This window comes from Mus pahari, chromosome 16 (genome assembly GCF_900095145.1).
Source record: "Mus pahari chromosome 16, PAHARI_EIJ_v1.1, whole genome shotgun sequence".
Taxonomy (NCBI): domain Eukaryota; kingdom Metazoa; phylum Chordata; class Mammalia; order Rodentia; family Muridae; genus Mus; species Mus pahari.
This window is the reverse complement of record NC_034605.1, coordinates 3,465,512-3,488,228: the sequence shown is the minus strand read 5'-3', so window position 1 is coordinate 3,488,228 and position 22,717 is coordinate 3,465,512. Positions and strand designations below refer to the sequence as shown.

At 36.6% G+C, this 22,717-nt stretch overlaps 1 protein-coding gene across 2 annotated transcripts in view; it reads right to left on the bottom strand.

Moving 5' to 3' along the window:
- Positions 1-22,717, bottom strand: part of Upf2 (UPF2 regulator of nonsense mediated mRNA decay) — a 105,236-nt gene that overhangs the window by 14,439 nt on the left and 68,080 nt on the right. For both annotated transcript variants that reach the window (XM_021215285.1, XM_029547422.1), the window contains exons 12-18: positions 18,569-18,754; positions 15,611-15,814; positions 14,443-14,718; positions 12,394-12,577; positions 7,609-7,748; positions 1,589-1,690; positions 1,241-1,339 (exon numbers count right to left, since the gene is read on the bottom strand). In XM_021215285.1, coding sequence (XP_021070944.1) covers positions 1,241-1,339; positions 1,589-1,690; positions 7,609-7,748; positions 12,394-12,577; positions 14,443-14,718; positions 15,611-15,814; positions 18,569-18,754 — 1,191 coding nt within the window. The remainder of the gene's footprint in view (positions 1-1,240; positions 1,340-1,588; positions 1,691-7,608; positions 7,749-12,393; positions 12,578-14,442; positions 14,719-15,610; positions 15,815-18,568; positions 18,755-22,717) is intronic.

Genomic DNA, 22,717 nt, shown 5'->3' with positions numbered 1-22,717 from the left:
ATATGTGTGTGTGTATGTATATGTATATATATATATATATATATATATATATATATATATATATATACACACACATATATACATACATACATATACATATGAATATCTGGATATATAAAGAAATAATAACTGAAAGAAGAAAATTGGTCTAATATGTATTTGATAATATTCTAAACTTAATAACAATAGGAGAAATGGTTAATTCTTTGGGGAGAGATGAAGGAGGTGGTACGTTGAACCCTTCAATAACTTTGTCAATAGTAAAATCTAGTATTTCTCCTCTAAAGAACCAGTCCACCAGCACAAAATGACTTAATGTCTTAAACAAGCCCAAAACAAGACATGACCTTGCTCTATGGCCTACCTACCTATCCCCTAGTTTTCTTCCCTTTCCAGTGAACACTGATCAATAATTAGCTATACTGAACATTTTCACTCCTTTCCTTAAACCTAACTTATCTCAATGCTTGTTCCTCAACAACTCTATGTTCAGACAAAAGCATGCTAAGTTATCAAAGGGGTTATCAGTAAGTTAATAAGCAGAAGTAAACAGCCCAAAGGAATTTCTCCCCTATTACAGAAAAATGTAATAATTCCAAATTACTGTGATGTTTTAATAAATGCCAAATGGATGATTAGGGATGCAGTTCAGTGCCCAGCTAGCCCATCTTGGGTTTGATCTCCAGTAGCACAAACCCAAACCAAAACGTTACACAGAGTTTTGATAAAATCTTGTTCATTACCTGGATGTGGTGGCATATGTATTTAATCCCAGCATTAGGGAGGCAGAGGCAGGCAGATTTCTGAGTTGGAGGCCAGCCTGGTCCAGCACTGCCAGGGCTACACAGAGAAACCCTGTCTCCTGCCTATCATTCGTTACATCTCTGCATGTGTTATGTGGGTTACATGCATACAAGTGCCCATATAGGCCAGGGTTTCAGATCCCCAGTACAGGAATCACACGTGCTTGTTAGCCATCCAACACTGGGGGTAGAAAACAAGTTGAGTAAGGACAGTGCATGCTCTTAAAAATGATCGCTCTCATCTTACAATAACTACATTTATTCTCATTCTCGCTCAAGAATTGCTAGTCAGGATTTGGAATACAGGACATGCTGGCAGTCATAATCTGGGTACATTAGGGAGACACGCTACAGGGGTGGCTGCTTAGAAAGAGGTCCTTGTATTAATCAGAATCTTGTGTACTACAATGTTTTGTATTCAAAGAGTGATATTTTACCTGAAGGTTTTCTAGCATCATTTTGTCCAGAGCTTGAATGAAGTCCTCATCTTCGACACAAGGAACATGCTTCAGTCCACCTCCCTTAATCATCACCTCCTTATCAAACAAAGGAAAACGTCATAACCCATTTCATGGTAATGTTTCATGAGTCAGAGCCTTTCTGTATGATGATGTGGTCAACATAACCAAAGGTAAAGGTTCAAAGAATTTGCTACCCAAGGGAAAACTCAAAGTAAGTTCCCAAGAAAGCTATTTTTATAATCACAAGCAAAAAATTCAACACTAAAATCAAATACTCAAAACCACTACAGAATTTGAAAATAAAACAAATACAGTCGTACATACAGCATTCTCTTCATCAGTCTCGTTCTCCTTGTTGGAATCTGTGAGGTAATCTGTATTCTCCTCTTCCTCCTCCTCTCCCTCCTCCTCCTCCTCAGAACCCTCCTGAAATGAACATCAACATACAATTCAAACCCTTCGGCAGGGAACCTTCCATGCCTTACGAAGGTGTGTAGGTGTGTGGTTTACTTACCCCTAGCCTCCTTTCATGGAATCTGTTTGAAATGAATGATAGGACAAGCCAGGGGACCAACATTTCCTACATGCCAGGAGCTAAATACTAACCACAGGTCAGACAGTACATAAAGCATTAATGTAAATTACACGAGGAAGCAGTTTCCTGAACCTTTAGTATTCCACACTGTAGTTTTTTTTTTTTTTTTAACTATTCATCTAATTCTACAAAGTTCACATTTAATCCCACCAGTTAAAAACCACGATAGAGCACTATGCAGGGATGTTCTCTTGTCCTTTATTATTGTTCCCATTTTATACATTAAAAACAAAACAGAAATCCAATTTGCAGCTCAAAAACATTACGGGGGTCTATGGACCCACTGTTTCTAAAGAGATGTTACTTTTCTGTGAGACATGAAGTTCATTCTTATTTTTAGCTTCCATGAATGAGTGTACACCCGAGCTGTTCTCTCTGTGCCTGGCTTATTCCACCTAACACAATCCCCTCCAGTTCCAACAGACAAATGAGAAGACACCATATGTGAGAATTCGCATTACATAGTGTAAACATACCACATTTTTATCTAAACAGTAGAAATCATCAATGTCTGAGAAGACAGAATTGATCACACTAATCTGATCACTACACGGTGTATCTAGGTATCACAAAACCACACATTCCATAAATATGGTAAACCAAGTGTCAATAAAAGTTTTAAGTCCCCTATGCTAAACTCAGATGCTTGTCATTGAACCAAGGTAATGGAAAAACACTCCCTAAAACAAATAAATGACTTAAATTTGTACTACTGCTGGCTGTGTATATGTGGAAAATAACTCCAAGTTTCCAAAGTATACTCCTATACAAACATCTGTAAGGTTTTAGAGTTCTACATAGAAAGATTTCACAAGGAATACAACCATCAAGTATTACTGTTTCCTGCCAAGCCTGCAGACCTGGGCCGGAATACACAGAGTGGACTTAGAGAAGCAACTCCCACAAGCAGTCCTGTGACCATCACCTAAGTGCTGTGGTACACATGTATGCCCAGACCTACACGCTCACCTCTAGTAAATAGTAAGAGTTAAAAACAAAGCCTAAATTTTTTAAATGCAGTAATTATTTAAGGTAGTTTTCTATTTTAAAATTGAATTCACATATGATGTTCTTAGCTATGCATGGTGTATATGCTTTTAATAAATCCCAGTGCCTAAGGCAGGATGGTCAGGAGTTTGAGATTGTACTGGTTAGTTTCTGATTGAGCCAAGCTAGAGTGACCTGGAAAGGGGTAACCTCAACTGAGTCACTGCCCCCTTCAGACTGACCTATGGGCATGCGGTTCTAGGTTATGTAAGAAAGTGAATGGGCAAACCAGTAAGCAGTGTTCCTCCACCGTCTCTGCTTTAGATTCTGCATCTAAGTTCCTCAGTTATGTCCTGCAACTTGTATCATCAACTACACCCTCCTCCTTCCCAAGCTGCTTTTGATTATGGTGTTTATTACAGAAACAAAAATCAAAGTAGGACAAAGGTTATCTTTGGGTACATAGTAAATTCAAGAGCAGCCTAGGATACATGAGACACTGTCTCAAAAACACGCAAGCAGGCAAGCAAGCAACTAAGCAAGTAAACACACAACAAAAAGCTAATCTTAAATTGCCCCCGAAAAAAATGAATCCTCTGTGTGTGTGTGTGTGTGTGTGTGTGTGTGTGTGTGTGTGTGTGTGTGTGTGTGTATTTTGGGGGGTAGGGGACAGGGTCTCTCACTGATTCAGTTAGACTGCGTGGCCAGTGATCCTCAGGGATCCTCTCAGCCTCTCCAGAGATAGTATTACAGGTTTCTCTATGTGGGTGGTGAAGACAAAGTTCAGGTGTTCGAATGCACTTTGCCAAATAAGCCTTTTTCCCAGCACCTCCTCCCCATCAATCAATTAATACACAAAAGATGCTTCCTATTTAAACTAGATTAAACTAAGCTAAATGAAGTAATAAAGCCCCCTCCTTTTATTGCTCAGTCAATAAAGCGATAAGTCAGGAGTGGTTCAATGTAAGTGCTACATAACACTCACTGTTAGGGTATGACTAAACAGGTCTACATATGCTTGGTATAAATGCATTACTCCCTTGAGTATGTTTTATACATGAATAGTTGAATGCACAGATGAAGAGGGCCAAATGAACAGAATGCGTTCATTTTTCACAAAAAAAATATTGAACAGGAATACATTTGTCTTGATCTTCCTATATACTAACATAATAATGTAAAATTAATACATCACAAAACACAAGCTGGCTAAGGCAAGCAGGAGAGGCAATGTAACACAACAAAACAAACAAACAAACAAAACCCCAAACAAACAAAAAATGCCCACGTTGTATCCTGGCTCTGGTACTACTCTGAGAGTGGGGACAAATTACTTAACCTATTTGTAACTTAAGTTTCTCACTAACATCAAGTGTGTTCATAGGAAACAATCATATAGATAGAGTACCTATGAAAGTGAATAGAATAATAAATGTTCAGTAAGTAACTATTATTGCTATTTTAACAATGAGTCTTATACTTTCTTTTGATAAATTACATGTTGCAAAAAATTATGTTTTAATAGACTACTTAATCTTCACAGTTATTTGAGTTTCACACTGATATTTCAAGAGAACATATCCTGGTTGGGAATTGCTAAGACATGAAAGTACCAAGATGGGGTTGGAGAGATGGTTCAGTGGTTAGGAGCACTTGCTGTTCTTGCAGAGATCCTAGAACCCACATGGTGGTCACAATGGTCTGTAGGTCCAGCTGCACGGGCCCCAGTACCCTCCTCTTATGGCACTGCACACACATGGCGTGCATTCATGTATAAGTAAAACACTCATACATATAAAAACCATCTTTAAAAAAACAAAACAACAACAACAAACCAAAAACCAAACTGAAAGAACAGTGGCTCTGTGGGGACAAGCATTGAAGAGCTGAGCCCAAGGCTATCTGTGTGCTTTCTAGATTCTCTACCACTGAGCTAAACTGTACGGTGCCCTACTGTTCCTAATGAGTTGAATGCTTGCCTTTTCTTTCTCCACTGAAGTAAGCAGTACAATACCCCTTCCCATGTTTATTACTCCCTAACTCATCTTTCTTTTTCTTCAATAATTTCTGTTTCTGGATAGCTATGGGGAGCAGTGACCTTGGAGGTGAAGAGAAGCTAAGCATCCCTATCTTATTCTTGTCGAAGCCAACACAGGTTCCCAGATAGCCACCCAACTCCTAACTGAACGTTCTGTTTGCTTTTCTCCGTAGCAGAGATATGTCCTGTACAGTGTTTCCTTCTTTGACTTGAAACACAAGTAAGTATAAAATAAGCCCTTCCAAATACAAAGCTCAATACTGAAAACAAAGAAATACATTTAAAAAGAAAAGTACACCTCAAACTCTTCACAAGAAAGTTTTTTTATATTTACTGAGGATGTTAGATTCATTAGACTTTGTTCATCTAATTAGTACCACAGAAATATTCTAAGACAATTGTTAGTTTCAAATTTTAAAAGGAATCACTGTCTCATTTCCTTTTGTTATATAAAGTACTTAGTAAGCCAATTAAATTTATATTTCAGAATTTTTCTACAGCAATTTCATTTTGAAAATGAATCAACATAAAGGCCATCTATTATGCTGAAACCAATTATGGAAACATACTCCAGCTCTCTATTGTTAATTTATTTTTATCTATTTTAAGAGAGCTGTAACGTTCCAATGAAAAAGTAGCAACACATAAATATTTAAAAGTACATTCCTGTTGCCTATAAATATTATAGCCAGTTATGGAGGCCACAGAGTATGGACTCTTCTGCTTTTCCCAATCACCATTTCTAACTACATGATGTGGGTAAATCACATGAGATTATCTGTTAGCAGCTAGAAAATCTTCAGGCTTAAAGAAAACATGGTCTTACAGATTTTCACTTATACATGTAGAAAATCTTATTTACCTTAAATGGCTGGGTCCTTTCTTTTAATTCTATCTTATGAACAATTAATATTCTTTTAAACACCAAACTACACGTTTTCTAAATATCTAAGTTCCACATACTCAAACCATAACTTTAAAACTTAAGTTGCCCAAATTCTTATTAATTATAAGCATTTTTCAGTGTTTAATGAGTATCACACTTCTAAGCTATTACACTATCCTAATTGCTTTAAGCACTCACTCAACACCAAGTCATCTATACTAAATCATAATGATTTTATAATCTGGATATATATATAAGAGCCAGGGAATAACTTTAATTTCTGCATTAAATTTTTACTCTCATTGTTATTCTACCTTACATTTATCGTACTTATGACAAAATGATCTTATTTTTAATTATTATAGATATATATTATGTATGACCATTTGTCTATATGTATGTGCACTATGTGTGTGCCTAGTGCCTAGGGACAGAGAGGGCAATGTATCCCTGGAACTGGCAGTTGTAATAATGTGGGTGCTGGCATAATCACTGAGCCATTTCTACAGCTCCTATTTTTAATTTATTTATGTATATGAGTGGTCTATCTTCCTGTGTGTTTGCATGACAGAAGAAGGCATTATATTCATTACAGATGATTGTGGGCCACCATGTGGTTGCTGGGAATTGAATTCAGGATCTCTGGAAGAGCAATCAATGCTCTTAATCACTGAGTCATCTCTCCAGCCCCCAGCTCCTACTTTATATTAAATTACATGTGTATACCTCTGTATACAGGTATATACATGTGACCACAGAGACCAGGACATGGAGCTGGAGTAATAGGTGAGTCTGAAGTGGCTGCTGAGAACTGAATTCTGGTCCTCTGCAAGAGCAGTATGTGCTCCTAACTACTGGACCCGAACCCATTAATGTTTATTTGAGACAGGGTCTCTCCTTGCCTGGGACTCACCAAGTAGGTGGGGCTGGCTGGGCAATGAGCCCCAGGGATCCATTTGTCTCCTTTCTCTGGATCTATTAACTTCAAGTAATTAACATTTTGTCTGGCCTTTTTTTGTTTTAAGATAAGGTCCCTCTACATCGGCCTAGCTGTCCTGGGACTATTTAGACCAGGCTGGCCTTGAATTCACAGAGATTCATCTGCCTCTGCCTCCTAAGTACAGGTATTAAAGGCATGTGCCACCTTGCCTGGTTTGTTTTTATTTAAATTTTGTGGGTTGAATGGAAGTCCTCCTGCTTGCACGCAAGCGTATCACAAAGTAAGCTAGCTCCCCAGGTCCCAAAAAAACATTTTCAGTGGATCCTAAATGTTAGGGAAGCAATTTCATATAGTTTGACCTAAGAGTATAACACCAAAAGGGCAAACTAATTACTATGTTCACAATGAATCTCAAATTTCCGAACTACTATAGTTTGTAAAAATAAAGCAAAATGTGTGAATATTTAGTAAGTAAAATTGTTTTTAAGACTATAAAGCCCAAAGATTACCCATATTCAACAATAAGATTAATATACATAGAAGATCAAAATGGTATTTTTCTCAAACTGCCAATAAATAAAAATGCTATAATCAATCTATTTCTGGTATCTATAAAAACCCTTAGTTAAGGGGTGTTATAATAGAAATATGTTATTAGATACATTCTTAGTAATAAAAATAAAGAAAAGATCTTTATTAATTAAAAAAATCTTCACTCAGGCTAGAGAGAAGGCTCAGCATGGAAAAGCACTTCCTACCAAGCCCAATGATTTAAGTACAATCCCCAGGACCTGAAGAGAATACTTACTCCTGAAAACTGATTCCTGAACCTCCCCTCAATCGCAGGACCCTCCCTCACACAGACCCACAGATGGACAGTAGACATAGGAGCCCTTACTTCTTCTTCTGCCTCATTCACTTCGCTTTCATTTCCAGACTGTTCCTCTGTTTCAGCTCCTCCTTCTTCTTCTTCTTCATCCTCTTCAAGATTTTCCCCTTCTGTCAGAGAATCTTTGGACTCTTTGTCATTTACTAGGCCTTGAAAAGATGGCAAAAATGGAAATAAATACATTTAGAAAGATAAATGTTATACTATGATTTTTATATCACTTCACTTAAAAAGTATCAAGTAACTTAATAGCCATTCCAAAGGGCAATAAATGATCATAATTGAAAGTAATTGTGAGAAACACAGAAAAAATATAATTTCCTATCCATGAGACTATAAAAAAGAAAAATAATATATATGCAGACATATGCCTTTTTCCCTTTTCTTCTATCTCCAAATACTGGAAAGATTATCCTGTTTAAACTCAATCTCAGATGAATAAAGACAAAAGACAGTCACATATAAAAGTCAGTCTCAGACACACATAAAACAGAGCTGTGCCATACTTTACAAATATTTCAACAATGTCCAAAACACATAATAAATATATAAAATCGTATCACTTTGTGGAGAAATTACATCTGGCTGTCGATCTGAATACACAGCTTTGTTCTACAGTTTACATTTTTCTTCAGGAGCAGCATGTCCTTCCATGGGGAACTTGCTGCCCAAATCTTTCCCTTAACACGCCATCTACATCTTACTGTACAGCTCTTCTTCACATTGAATTAATTTCAATTTACTTGCTCTAATTTAAAGAAACACATAACATAGTCTGACCTATTTCCCAACTCTTTCCTACGAATTACATAGAACTTGTCTTTAGATGTTGTTCATCCAATATCCTCAATAAGAGTATCGTTGAGTATGTCTCTTGAAGTGTCACCTGACCTTCCTTCCTATCTGGTCCCGAAGCACATGCAACTCTTTACAGGTGATGCCACCTTATTTCTTTTCTAATAAGTTCATAAATGTTGCAAGACCATTAAGGACAAAGAACTTAGTTTATATATTTCAAATTTAGCAAAAGCTATAAATTGACAAGTATACAGCAGGTTTAGTAAATCAGTAATAGTTATTCATAGAACTTTTGTAAAATACAGGAAGAAGTATTGATAACATATATTAACCCTCTCATTTTATGAATACTGAATGTCAGGGTTTGAGTAACCAGACAAATCTCTAACAACAAAAATGTACTCTAGTGCTCTAAGCCTAGGCAGTGATGAAATGACAAAAGTACAGAGCAATTCAAGTACTATTGTCACAGTTTGAGGGGGGAAAAAACAGATGGAGGATGCTCAGAACTAGCTGTTTCAAAAATAAAATTGATACTGAAGAAACAGGGTTGCAGGTTATGTCTCATTAATCTAAGGATTTACTTATTGTTTTGTGGCTTTCATATATAAAAGGAGCCAATTTTATTTATGTCTATGTTTAGCTGAATTTTAAAATATTTGCTGGCATATGTGTATAAGTATGTTGACTGTGTCTCATGCCATGGCATGAGTGTGGAAGTCAGAGACCGATCTGCAGGAGTCAGTCCTCTACTACTGTGTGAGTACCAAAACTCAAAGTCAGGCTTGGTGACAAGCATCCTTATCTGCTGAACTTTTTTGGAGACATCTAACTGGATTTTAAAAACAAAATATTTGACTAATAATTATCAAAGGCAAACAATGCAAAGCCAGGAGTTTGTAACATAAATGTTAGTCAATAAACATAACAACCCAATGATAAGTTATGTGATATGAAATACTATTATACCATTATCCTCTCTACTTTCAATATGCATCACTGAGAAAACTATGTAAGTAACTGTTCTGATAATCATGTTTCCAAGGAGTCATGAAAATAATATTATTTCTAACATATTTTCATATGGACCACAACAAAGCTTCAAAACCAGTTTGTAAGCACTGCCTTTTGCAATTTGCTTTACTACGTAAGAATGATCAAACTATGAATGAATACCTAGGAAACTGTCAATGTAAACAATATATATGAAACATATAAAGGACATATGGGTAACAAAATATAAAATATAGACAAAACACAGAATATTAAAATGTTAGAAGTATGTATGGAAACAAAACAAAACCCATTTCTCCTTCAACATAAACTGCTGGATGGCTCATCAGAAGCGGCCAGAGCCTGGTTCCAGGGAGTCAAGAGAGCTGAACACATCTTCCACATACTTGGAAGTCATAAGAGCATATGATTGTTTGTCCTTCTTAGACATTAGCTGCCCATTTAATTTGTACTTTGTTTGTCACACGTAAATAACACCTCCATCATTCTGGCAAATAAACCATACTCAACAAAACTCTACATACTTGGTTTACATATACCACATTCATTTTACCTATCCTTATGGATAGCATTCTAATAGTTTGCCTGTGCACTTCGTACAAAAGTAGTAATGACCTGGCAAGGAAATCATTTTTCTTTTAATCTCAACTTGTATAAAATGTGCCTATTTTATGGGGATTTGTTTATTTTGTAGGTTTGTTGTTTTGTTTTTCGGAGACAAAGTCTCCCTTAATAATCGCACTGGCCTTTGACTCTGCCTCTGCCTTCCAAGTGCTGAGATTACAGGGTCTGCACTACACCACACATGGGAAAATTTCAAACAACTAGAGTTGTTATTTTTGGGTACATTCTTCTGCAAACTTAAAATTTGGAAACACAAGTACTCATTTTTAGGCCTTTTAAAAATATTCAACCCATTTGGTTGACCGGTTTTCTTTATTTTTAAGAGTCCTTATTCATTATACACTAAATTGCCTCATATTTAATTAGAACTACTTTTGGACCTTTAATAGCTTTTGGCTTTGTTTAAAATTTAAGAAATATACTCTTCTGCTTTAGAATATATTTATTCCTATGATTATCTTACTTTTATGTCTCTCATTTCTGTTCTTCACAGTATTAGCTGGACCTCCAAACAAAAATTGAGTCATTTTGCCTTTTTTTAAGTTTAAAAAAAAGTCTTAACCCATATATTCTGTCTACCAAAAGGTATGAAAAATCACTTTAAAAAGCAATAAAATGGTGTAAACCTGAAAAAAAAACCTTAAGAGTCAAACAACATAATTAAGTATGGTACATCCAAACAAAGGAATACAATCTGTTAAAACAAACAAACAAAAACCCCCAAAGAGTTTTAAAAAGTTAAGTTACAAAACTGCAAAAACATGAAGTTAAAAAAAAAAAAAACTACCATAAATCATATTAACATATCAGTCTAACTGCAATACAAGTGGTTTTCTTTATATTCTCAGAATTACTGCCATAAACATCATCTATGTTAACACTGTAAATGGTTTAAGACATTGAAATGAATTTTAGTACTTCCCACTAGGTTCACCTTGCACTGGATGCTATAAAATTAAAATGAGAAGTTCCCAGGTGCTTGAAGACAATGGCAAATAAAGCATGATGCTGTGGTCTATCAACAGGAGGATTACTTACAACACATATTCTGCAAACAACCTCTTCCCTTTATTTAACTTCTAAGACCAGGAAGAAGATGGAGATTGATTTTAAGTGCTACCATCTTTATAGTTTCAAGTCATAACGGTGACTCATTTTTCTTTCTTCATGTTCCTCATAAATAGTTCAATGTCTTTTAACCCTTTAATTTACAACAGGACAAAGTAATCTTGTTTCTTCTTCCTTATGCCCCTATACGCAGTTGTACCATTTATGAAAATTTTTGGGCCCTAGTGTACACCTTAACAATTTCAGAAGATATAAAGAACAAGATAAGGCTTTGTGTGAAATGCTTTATTTAATTAGAAATCTGAAAAGAAAAAGAAACTGGGTAACCTGAGTCAAGGCTGAAAAGCCCTAATTCACCCTTGGTCTTTGTGAAGTGAGCAGGAGGACACATCACTACGTGCACACTTAGTGCAGAGATTTGAACAATCAGGCAAACACAAGCATAGTCTCCAACTAGGATTTACCCTGGAGGTGGCAAGCGTATCATCAATATTCTGGATGCCTGGGGTAGGGAGGGGACTGTCATTTATACCTTCGCTTCAAACTGGTTCTTCCAGACAAGCAACTTAACAAAGCAATACTCTAAGTGTAACTGACGGGAAGGATGCATATGAACACACCAAGCGCTAATGAGAAATAAAATATCTTCATCAACTCTGAGAAGATAATGATTATGAAAATACTACAATAAAACAGACTAAGTAGATTGGTATGACTAGACCTTGTATTTGTTACCTGTTGATCAAACTACTAAACTACTATATCCCACAGGGGGTGCTGTTCAAAGGTTAAGCCTTCTGGAACCACCTCAGAAAGCTAAAGAACATTGTACATACAGTCCTCTAGCAGCACATTTTCTCTAGACCCAGAAAAAGAGCCAACTCCACTAATGAATGAGATCTGAAAATTGGTAGTTGTTCCAAATTCCTAAGAGGTATTCCCTTTTATACTTCAAAGTCTGTGTGGTCTCAGGAATAGTACCAGCTGAAAATATGAGACATTCCATCCAAACGTTTGCTCAGAAACAAGAGTCTAAAGGTAAGAGAGCAGTTGACAAGACTGCATTTTTCCTTCACTATCACTTGCTTTAAGTCCTGCTTGATCGTTTATTTCAATTAGAGATCACTTAGTGAAACCAACCAGGTCGCATCTAACACAACTATGCAGTACTCAACATCAAAGATACAAAGTATGCAAATGGACAACTCTGACTGGAAACATTATAAAACAGATTCTAGAGACAATCTGACCAAATCCCCTTCATTTTTCTCTCTGTAATAAATTGCTTACCTAGTTTTATTAAGAATTCTCGTTCCAAGTCTTGTACCTGCCTGATGGATTCTTCCAGAGAATTACAGAGTTTGATCTTTGGTCTTAGCAGTTCTAGTGTATCACTGATCATGTAATCTATATCAATAGGAAATGGATGGTCTTTTGTCCAAACCTCCAAACTTTTCTTCCACCAAACATAACGCTGACAACAAATAAAAAAATAAATTTAGCTATAAGAAATTAATAATAAAAATTTAAAATAGTAAGTTGTACTGTGGTATTACCTAGTTATAATAACTAAGTTAAAAGGTTGAACAAGAAACCTTTAATTTTTATTAATGGACAACAGCAATGATTTTAATTCAATTATTTTCTCCTATTTATATAATTTTTGAACCAGTTGTTGAATTTAGTCTAAAGATTTTTTTATTCTGGCTATCATAGTTTAAAAAAAAAAAAGAAGACATGAAAAAAGTAAAAACAAAATGTCAAACACACTTTAGGGTTACCACAAACAGAGCTGACACATTTAACTTTCTAAAAGTAGATTTGATGCCTTAGTTTTGATAAATTGTCATTATTTTCCTATGCTACCTGCTTCATTTTTTTTTTTTGAAAAGTTCTATTAAAGTATTAATGATGAACCCAGCCCCTGTTTTTGGAGACAAGATTATTCTGTGTAGCCCTGGTTACCCTGGACTCACAGAGATCTGTCTGCTTCTTCCTTCTGAGTGCTGAGACTGAAAGCATGCACCACCATGCCTGACGAGGGTAAAACTTTTTGAAAAATATATAAATAAACTATAAACATTTACATATTTTTGTCAAATTAATGTGGAAAACACCTTTGTTGATTTTTGGTCCTAAGTATTTCTCAGAGACTCGTTTTCTCTGAGGCTGGAATAGCAGGCATCAAATAAGAAATTCTACTTTAGATATTAATATTCTTTGGAGCAAAGCTCAGGTATTCAATATAAACATCTCCAATTTAAGCAAGTCTTACATATAGCAGGGTATTTGACCTTCAAACCTGCAAACTCCTTTCTTCATTTCTTGTTCATAAACTTATAAGGCAGTATGTATAGAAGTATAAAAAAGTTGAAATGAAATTCCCCAACATTATATACTCCTACTTCAATCCCAGCTACTATGTGAATGCATTTCTGATGCCTCAAGTTATAATACCAAACCATCCATTTCTCAAGAGGTAAATTGTAATAACTGTGGTTGTATAAAATCAGATGCTATTGATATTTTACTCAGCAGCATCTTAAGCACTTGTCAAGCTGCCCTTTCTAATCAGTATTTACTATGTTGTATTTTACAGGAAATAATGATTGAGGAACATATAATCAACCTAGAAACCTTATAGAAAGTATATGATTATCCCTATATTTGTAGTGAATTTAATTTACCTCATACTTATTCTAAATCACAAATTATGAAATAAAAATATGAAAAGTACAACCAAAGAGTTAACAAATAAATACATTTGCTTTCTATGTTAGAAATGTTTATGTAAACTGTTATTTCTCTAAGGTAGGTAAGTAAACAGATGAATAACTAGATAAATCGGATCTTTTAGAAACAAGCTCATTTGGATATAAACTAAAACAGGCACAAGAGAAGAATGTTATCAAATCATAAGTAGCTGTTTGTGGCAGGCAGGTTATGATCCTAGCACTTGGGAAGAAGGGACATGAGGTCATGAATTCAAGGCCAACCTGGGCTACATGGTGACATACAAACCAAACCAACCAAACCAAACAAAGAAAAAAATCCCCATAGGTTTTTACTTTAAAAAAAGAATTACTGTATCAAATACCAAAAATCTATAAATTATTGCACCAAATTCACAATCTATATACTCCTCAGATTAGCAACCTATCATTATCAATGATAAGCTGCAAAAAATTAGTGTTTATTATGAATCCATCACACAATTTAAGGTCTCTACACTAAGTACAACCTAATTGTGAATATATATAAACAATATATAATTTCTTTGCTAAAATTTCTGTTACATATGCATTCAGTGATATCAAATTGTATAATGTACTTTCATACCTGAAAATATACAAGGAAGCAGTCAAGTTTTCGTTTACTGGAACCTCTGTCAAAGTACTGGCCACAGGTATCCAAAATAGTGCATACTAGTCTAATTCTAAACAGATGCTCAGGAGGGTCCAGGGAACTTGGAGACCCATCAGGGTTGACACCAAATGAAGTAAAAGAATAAAGAGTTCTGAAAATAACAGCTGATTCGACCATTCTGTAATTATAAAGTTCTCCTAAGAACTTGGCACTACTGATACGCCTCTGGTTAAATTTAGGTTGATTAACCTGAAAAACAAAACAAAAAACACCCCACAGGTTTTCACTGAAGAGTAGCAATAAAACTGGAAGGGTTCATTCTAATGTAAGAGTACCAACTATTCAAAGAACATCTGTCAGAGAAATAATGATAGTTTCTTTACTCCTTTTCTAATAATGTGGCTATTTTTAAATAGCCTGCTCTTTTTCTAAGAAATGGTTATCTTTAAAATGCCTTAATAAAAAGAACATGATAGATATTAAGTTAAATATTAAGCTATCATTAAGTGAGCTTTTTCTAAATAGTTACAATATAAGCCTTCCTATCAGCCCAACTAAGCTATTTTCTTTGTAACCTATAAATCAAAAAACATTACATAGCTAGTTATATAACATTAATATTAAGAAGAAAGTACTTAAAGAAAATTCTTATAATTATCAAATATTTATAATATAAATATAACAAGCTTACAGTTTCCTATAAGTTGAGTTTCAATAATAAATTAAAATTAATAACAATTTAGTATAATCTAACAAAATAAACTTAAAACAACTTCTGAAAAAGAATAAAAAAAGTACTAATGATTGTTTGAAGTTGCAGCAGAAAATTTAATATACAAGTTTACTCATAAGTAACTCCCAAGAAACTGCAAGTGATTTAATATAAGAAAGGAACAGGGGTTTTTGTTGTTGTTGTTGCTTTTTAAGACAGTTTCTCTACAACCTTGGCTGTTCTAGAACTCCCTCTATAGGTGGTCTCAAATTTACCGAGATCTACTTGCCTCTGCCTCCTTACTGCTGGGATTAAAGGTGTGAACCACTACTGCCAAGCTCAAATTAATATTTTTCAATAGTAGGATTTAAAGACTTTTATGTTCTCCACAAGCTCTAACTGGGTATAACTATAAAGGAAATCTGTTACCTCCATTCCCAATCGAATATCTTCGAGTACTCCATCCACAACGTGGATCCCAACATCTTCCTGGTAGAGTACTAGTCCTGCTAGGAGGTTGGCTACACAGTGAATACTATTGTATTTCACGTTCCAGATGTTTATCATACAACAAATAACATAGTCTTTTACTTCTTGGTCCTGCCAGGGCAACTTTCGCATCTGTCTCAAAACCTACATGAAGAAAGTGTTGTTTAAATTATTAAGATAAGCACATAAAATAATCCAGGAACTCTAGTCCTATTATAGTGCAGTCATAGAAATTTTAAAATCTGAAATACTTTAATAGGCTCAGTTTTCTTTTCAAAGAGGTAAAATGAGATTTATTATTATCTCTATTCTTTAGACATTTCCATAATGTCTATAGTATTCCCAAAAATGTTCTACAGTATTTGGGTCTTAGAGAGTCAAATGAAAGCTGATGAGATGATTCAGTAGGTAATTACGAGGCACATACACACATAAAGAATATACAGAGTGTAATAAAAAATAAACGAACAATACAGAGTCAAAGACTAAGCTTGATGCAAAAAAAAAAAGCCGTGGTTTGCCAAAATTAGTATATATGGTTTGACATAAATAATCTCACTTAAAATCCATTTCTAACAAATATACCCACATTCAGACCAATGAACCAAAAAAGATGGCAAGAAACAAACTGCACCATCAGAGACACTCAATCTTTGACAAAAACAATCAGTGGAGAGCAAAACCAAACAAGACAGCCTCGCCAGCAAGCCGTACTGGAAAACTGGCTATCCACAAGGGAAAGAAGGCAACTAGATCTAGTCCTCTCCCTACAGAAAAAAATCAATTCAAATGGATCAGACCTTAATGAAAGCCCCGAAACTCTGAAAGTGGCAAAGGACAACAGAAGAAACATGTCAAGCCCAGGAAAGACCTCTTCAAAGGACTTAAGAAATAATTCCAAAAATTAACAACGGAGTTGGTAAGAAATTAAAAAGCTTCTGTACAGGGGGAAAAAAAAAATCACCAGAGTGAAGAGATACAGAGAATGGGAATGAATTATTGCTATTTAGTTAAATACTGGCAATATCTTCTAATCAATAAATTAATTACCAGGGAAAAATATAAATGGTAATAAATACGTAAAATAAAGTCTAAAATCCTAAACCACTGAAGAAAGATAAGAGTCCATGTCACCATAATCATAATTGCTATCAACAAGAAAACAAATGCCAACCAATTCTGATAACAATGTGGGAAGAGCCAGTGGTGGTAGCACACTCCTTTAATCACAACACTCAGGAGGCAGACGCAGGTGCTTCTGTGGGTTCAAGGCCAACTTGGCCTACATAGTAAGTTTCAGGACAGTCAGGGCTATATACAGAGAGAGACCCTGTCTCCAAAAAAAAGGAGAGCGGAGGGAGAGAAAGAACAGTAAGAGAGGAGGAGGGGGAGAGGAGGAAGAAGAGAACCAGCATCACAACTGGTAAGAATATTAACTAGTATAGCTATCATGAAAGTCAGTGTGGATGTTCTTCAAGAAAGCTAATATTAGAACTGCCATACCATATGAAACCATACCACTTTGGGTATTCTAACTCACTGTACCATAGATACCGGAACATCCATGTTTACTGGTACATTTTTAAAAATAGTTCAGTTATGGGAATCAATAAAGATACCCAACAGAGGATGAATAAAGAAAACATGGTACACAATGGAATATTACTCAGCTATAAAGAAAAAATGAAATTATGAGACTTGTAGGGAAATAGAGCTACAGATCATTATGTTAAGCAAGGTAAGTCATGCTCAGATACATATCACATGTTCTCTCTCATGTGGGCTCTAAATTTAAGTGTGTGTGTGTGTGTGTGTGTGTGTGTGTGTGTGTGTGTGTGTAAGTACAGAGAAAACTTGAGGACAAAGAGATACAATGAAGGGGAAAGGTGGACTAAAGAGGTAAAGGAATGTGCGCTATGAGCGCAGAGGGAGGGCAGGCAGAGGGCAGAGGGCAACAGGAGAAGGCTATCAGAGGGTAGGGGTTGGGAAGGTGTAGTGACACATTATGTATGAGAAAGCCATAACATCCACTGTGAGACTGTCCTTTCATGTGTCCCCGCTTTCTAGAACCATCCTCCAAGCACCACGCCTGCTCTCCTTACCACTCTCTCTGGAAACACCATTGCCCCACGACTACAGTCGCTGTCAGTGCTTCCCTAAACTTCTACCCTACTCTAAAACTGCTTTAACCAACCCTGAAGACATTGTCCCTTCTCACAGGTGCACTGTCATTCTTGTCACCTTCTGCCACAGACAGAAAGGAGTTCTGATGGTTCTTAGCCTTTTCTGAAAAATCACCCTGTTGTTATCCTTTCCAGAAAAATAAAAATAGATATCCAGGGCTGGTGAGATGGCTCAGTGGGTAAGAGCACCAGACTGCTCTTCCGAAGGTCTGGAGTTCAAATCCCAGCAACCACATGGCGGCTCACAACCATCCGTAACAAGATCTGACTCCCTTTTCTGGAGTGTCTGGAGACAGCTACAGTGTACTTACATATAATAAATAAGTAAAATCTTAAAAAAAAAAAAAAGATATCCAAAACCTGTTCCCTGCCTAGCATGCACAAGGCCCAGGTTATCCCCAACTCCCCTGAAAACACCAAAAACAAAAACACAAAAAGAGTAACAATAAAAAAAGATTAAAATAAGTTTTAAATACATATAACATTATACTTAAAACTAGAAGTGAAACACTGTAATAATAAAAAGTTATAAAAATACAAAATACATATCTCTAAGGTTCCTTAGCATCCATCCCATGAATGTCTTCTTAGGATGACTTGAGCACTATCATTCCTAATGAATGCAGATCTACCCTACCTGTCCTGGAGTGCATGAGGGCAGCACCATCACAAACCTCCAGGTGACTATTACTACATGATCCGATTCGGATTTTACCTTTTCCGTGGTGACCTTAGAGAGATCCTTGTACAAAAGTTTGCGGACATATTCCTGAAGAGGAGGACGTTTCTTTCTCACTGTCTTTTCAGCTGGCGGTGGGTTGCAGTAATAATATGCATTCTCTACCATTGTAACGTATCGTGCATCAAGATGCATTGCTTGTTTCTTTCTCATCATTTGCTCCTAAAAGAAAATGTCTAGATTAACCAACACACTTCACAATGCATGCAGGAAAAACACTTACCTGCTCTGAAAAGCAATAGCATAGAAGCTGAGCAACACTAAGTTCTAAGACCTTGGGAGCTACTAGTTTCCTTGTCTGTAGAGACACTCCTGATTAAATGGTGTAATACTGGATGGTATCAACTCTAAGAAGGAATTATTATCAGTTACACACAGAACAGCTCAAGTCAGAGTTGGACCTTTATTTAATTCTTAGTCCTTAATTTTACTTATACACTGGAGCCTTGTGCTCCTTAGGGATAAAGAGGTTGGAATAGTTATAAATCAAGTCACACTTGTAGCAGGACTTTTTGAATATTTTATGGGGTATGACCTAAGGTCATTAGTAATAAATTAATACATTCTAAAAATTGTAGCAGCACAATAGTTTACATCCTGAGAAGTTATATGATCACCGCCTGCCCAGTCTTTTCTTTTTAGTCTTGAATCTTACCACTGAAAACAGAAGTTAAGCTAGAGAATTCTAGAATGAGTGCATTTAGGCTTCATTTGATGGGCATCACATGAATAATTTTTGCTAAAAAATCACACAAATCCATGCATCTTCATTTCAAATCTCACCAGTAAATTACTCAGCCTCAAAATTAGACTATAAAATAAGACAGATAAATGTCACAACCAAGACATGTATTGCTTGATTGCATAATCTACTTAACTTAGTGTCTCACTGCTGTGAAGAGATACCACGACCAAGGCAACTTTTGTAAGGGACAATATTTAAATGGAACTGGCTTACATGTCCAGAGGTTCAAGTACTCTATCATAAAGGTGGGAGCATGGCAGTGTCTAGGCTTGTTCTGAAGGCAAATAAGAGAAGACTGGCTACCAGGCAGAGAGGAGGACGGTCTTAAAGCCCACTCACACAGTGACATACTTCCTCCAACAAAGCCATATCACCTAACAGTGCCTCTCCCTGGGCCAAGTATATTCAAACCACCAACCACTACTGCCTGGTCCCCATAGGCTTATTCAAACACACGAGTCTACAGTAACCACACCTAGCCACTGTGTAATGAAAAATACATTTAGTCCAAATTCAAAAGTCCCCATGAGTCTAAAGCAGTCTCAACAATGTAACAACCTCAACAATGTTAAGATCCAAAGTTCAAGGACTCTTCTAGATTCATCCAGTCACTTAACTGTAATCCCCTATAAAGTCAAAATCGAAGAACAGATCATGTATCTCCAATATCACAGGACGTATATTTACCATTCCAAAACATCATAGTGAGGAAATACTGGACCAAAGCAAGACCAAAAACTGGGCAAACCCCAAACCCTGACTCTCTGTGTCTGATGTAAAAGCTTTATCTTCAGATCTCTAAATCCTTTCGTCTTTGTGCACAGCAACAAAATGCTTTCTCTTGGGCTGGTTCCATTCTGTCAGCAGCTTTCCTCTGCAGGTATCCCACAGTCCTGACATCTCTAACATCTTAGGGTTTCCAATGCAACTTCAAGTTTACAGCTTCATGTTCACTGTCTGGGATCCACACATGATCTTCTGGGATCCTTCAAAGGACTTGGGTCACTTCTCTAGCTCTGCCTTTGGTAGCACTCTAGGCTCTGGTTGATTCCACTACACTGCTATTGCTGTTCTTGGTGATCATCCTGTGATACTGTAATCTCCAATTTGCTAGAGTCTTCAACTGCAACTATGCTTCACCAATAGCCTCTCATAGGCTTTCTTCATGGTGCCAAGCCTCAACTCTTTTGCATGACCCCTTCAGTTCTGGGCCATCAACTGCAACTGAGGCTGCACCTTCACCAATGGCCTTCCATGGCCTCTCACAGTGCCAAACCTCAGCTGTTCTCCATGACTCCTTCATGCCTTCAAAACCAGTACCACCTGGGTGATTTTTACACACTACCAAGTCCAGCTGCAGCCTGAGGTACAAACTTGGCTATCTCTAGAACATGGATTCTCTGTGCTCTCAGAAAACAATTCCCAGATTTCACCTCAGTGATGCTGGTCTGTTCTTAATCACTACTAATTTCTTAGCTCTAGCTAACCAGCAGCAATTATCCCAGCAGTCCCTTCTATTCTTTACTCTAACGCCAGAGCCACATGTCTGAAGCTGCCTGAGTTCTGCTGCTTGCTGGAGCAGGAACATGACCCTGCTTTGTTCTACTAAATTATCACCAGCTTTTGATTTTCCAACTCCTTCACTACCTAAGCTTGGCTGTCCTGGATCTTGCTCTGTAGACTGACTTTGAATTTAGAGATCTGCATGGCTGTCTCTTGAATGCTGGGATTAAAGGCGTGCACCACCACCCCTGAACTTGCTCTGTTCCAGGCTGGCCTTGAACTCAGAGACTTGCTTGCCCCTTTTTCCTGGGATTAAAAGTATGCACTACCATGCCAGGACCTAAGCTTTTCATGGCCACTATTCCTCAAGATCTAGATCAAAAGCCTGTGTCTTCCATTTCTAGATTGTAGTTCATTCCAGATTAAAAATTCATATGAAAACAATAACCAGGTAATAACACCTATTATGACATAACCATTTTCTTATTCAACTGCAAAAGTATAAACAGTTAAGTTTAGCTGGGTGGGATCCTGCCCCCAAATCACCACTCCCTTAATCTATTTATCTCACTGAACACAGGATTCAGCTCCATTCTACTCCCTGGTGTCCTTTTATTGCTAGAATCATACATTTTGTATGATTATTCCTTTCTAAGCTTGCTCCTTTTCATCAAAACACTCTTCATGAGAGTGAATTTTAGTAATCACACAACAGAATTTATATGAAGCTGTTTTGAGATTTCCTTTGCTAATGCAATTAATCTAAATCTCTTCATTTTAGTCTCAGGCAGACTCTTCAGACAAAAACCAAAGTAGCCACGTTTGTCACATTATCACAAGAATGGGTGTTAGGACACATACAACCCTTCTCCTCTGAAACTGCTAGAGCAGGTTTCCACAGTTCAAATCACCCTCAGCAACAATGTCTTTCATATTCCTAACAGGCTGGTCCACTAAGCCCCACTTAAAGAATTCTACTGCTTTCTAAATCCAAAGTCCCCAAATCCATTCTTCCAAACAAAAGCATGGTCAGGCCTATCCCAGCAATACCCAACTCCTGGCACCAACTTCTGTCTTAGGATTTCATTGCTGTAAAGAGACACCATGACTGCAACTTTTGTAAGGGGCAACATTTAATTGGGGCTTACAAGTTCAGAGGTTCAGTCAATTATCATCAAGGTGGGAGCATGGCAGTGTCTGGGCAGGCATGGCCCTGGAGGGATGGAGAGTTCTACATCTTGTTCCAAAGGCAGCTAGGAGGGTCTCAAAGCCCACCTCTATAATGACACACTTCCTCCAACAAGGCCACATCTCCTAATAGTGTCACTCCCTGAGGCAAGTATATTCAAACCACCACACTAAATATTCTCTAGGGCTGGTGAGATGGCTCAGTGGGTAAGAGCACCCGACTGCTCTTCCGAAGGTCCGGAGTTCAAATCCCAGCAACCACATGGTGGCTCATAACCATCCGTAACAAGATCTGATGCCCTCTTCTGAGGTGTCTGAAGACAGCTACAGTGTACTTACATATAATAAATAAATAAATAAATCTTTAAAAAATAAATAAATATTCTCTAAATACCTGGAGAAGGGGTTTTTGTAATAATAACACTGACACAATGATAGTTAGTGCCCAGAGGTTCCTAAAGCAGATCTGTCTCTCTAACTCATTAACTCCTTCTGTACATGCTCTCTCTTTACACGAAAGTCTGCAAGCGGGTGTTTAGATATCATCAATAACAATGCTTAATAAACTTGATGGCCATTCCAAAATCATAATCAGCTAAATATCTCTTCTAAATTAAAATTTTATTATTGTATTTTATGATTTTTCTCAAATCTTTAAATCTATTTATTTTAAAATTATGTGTATATGG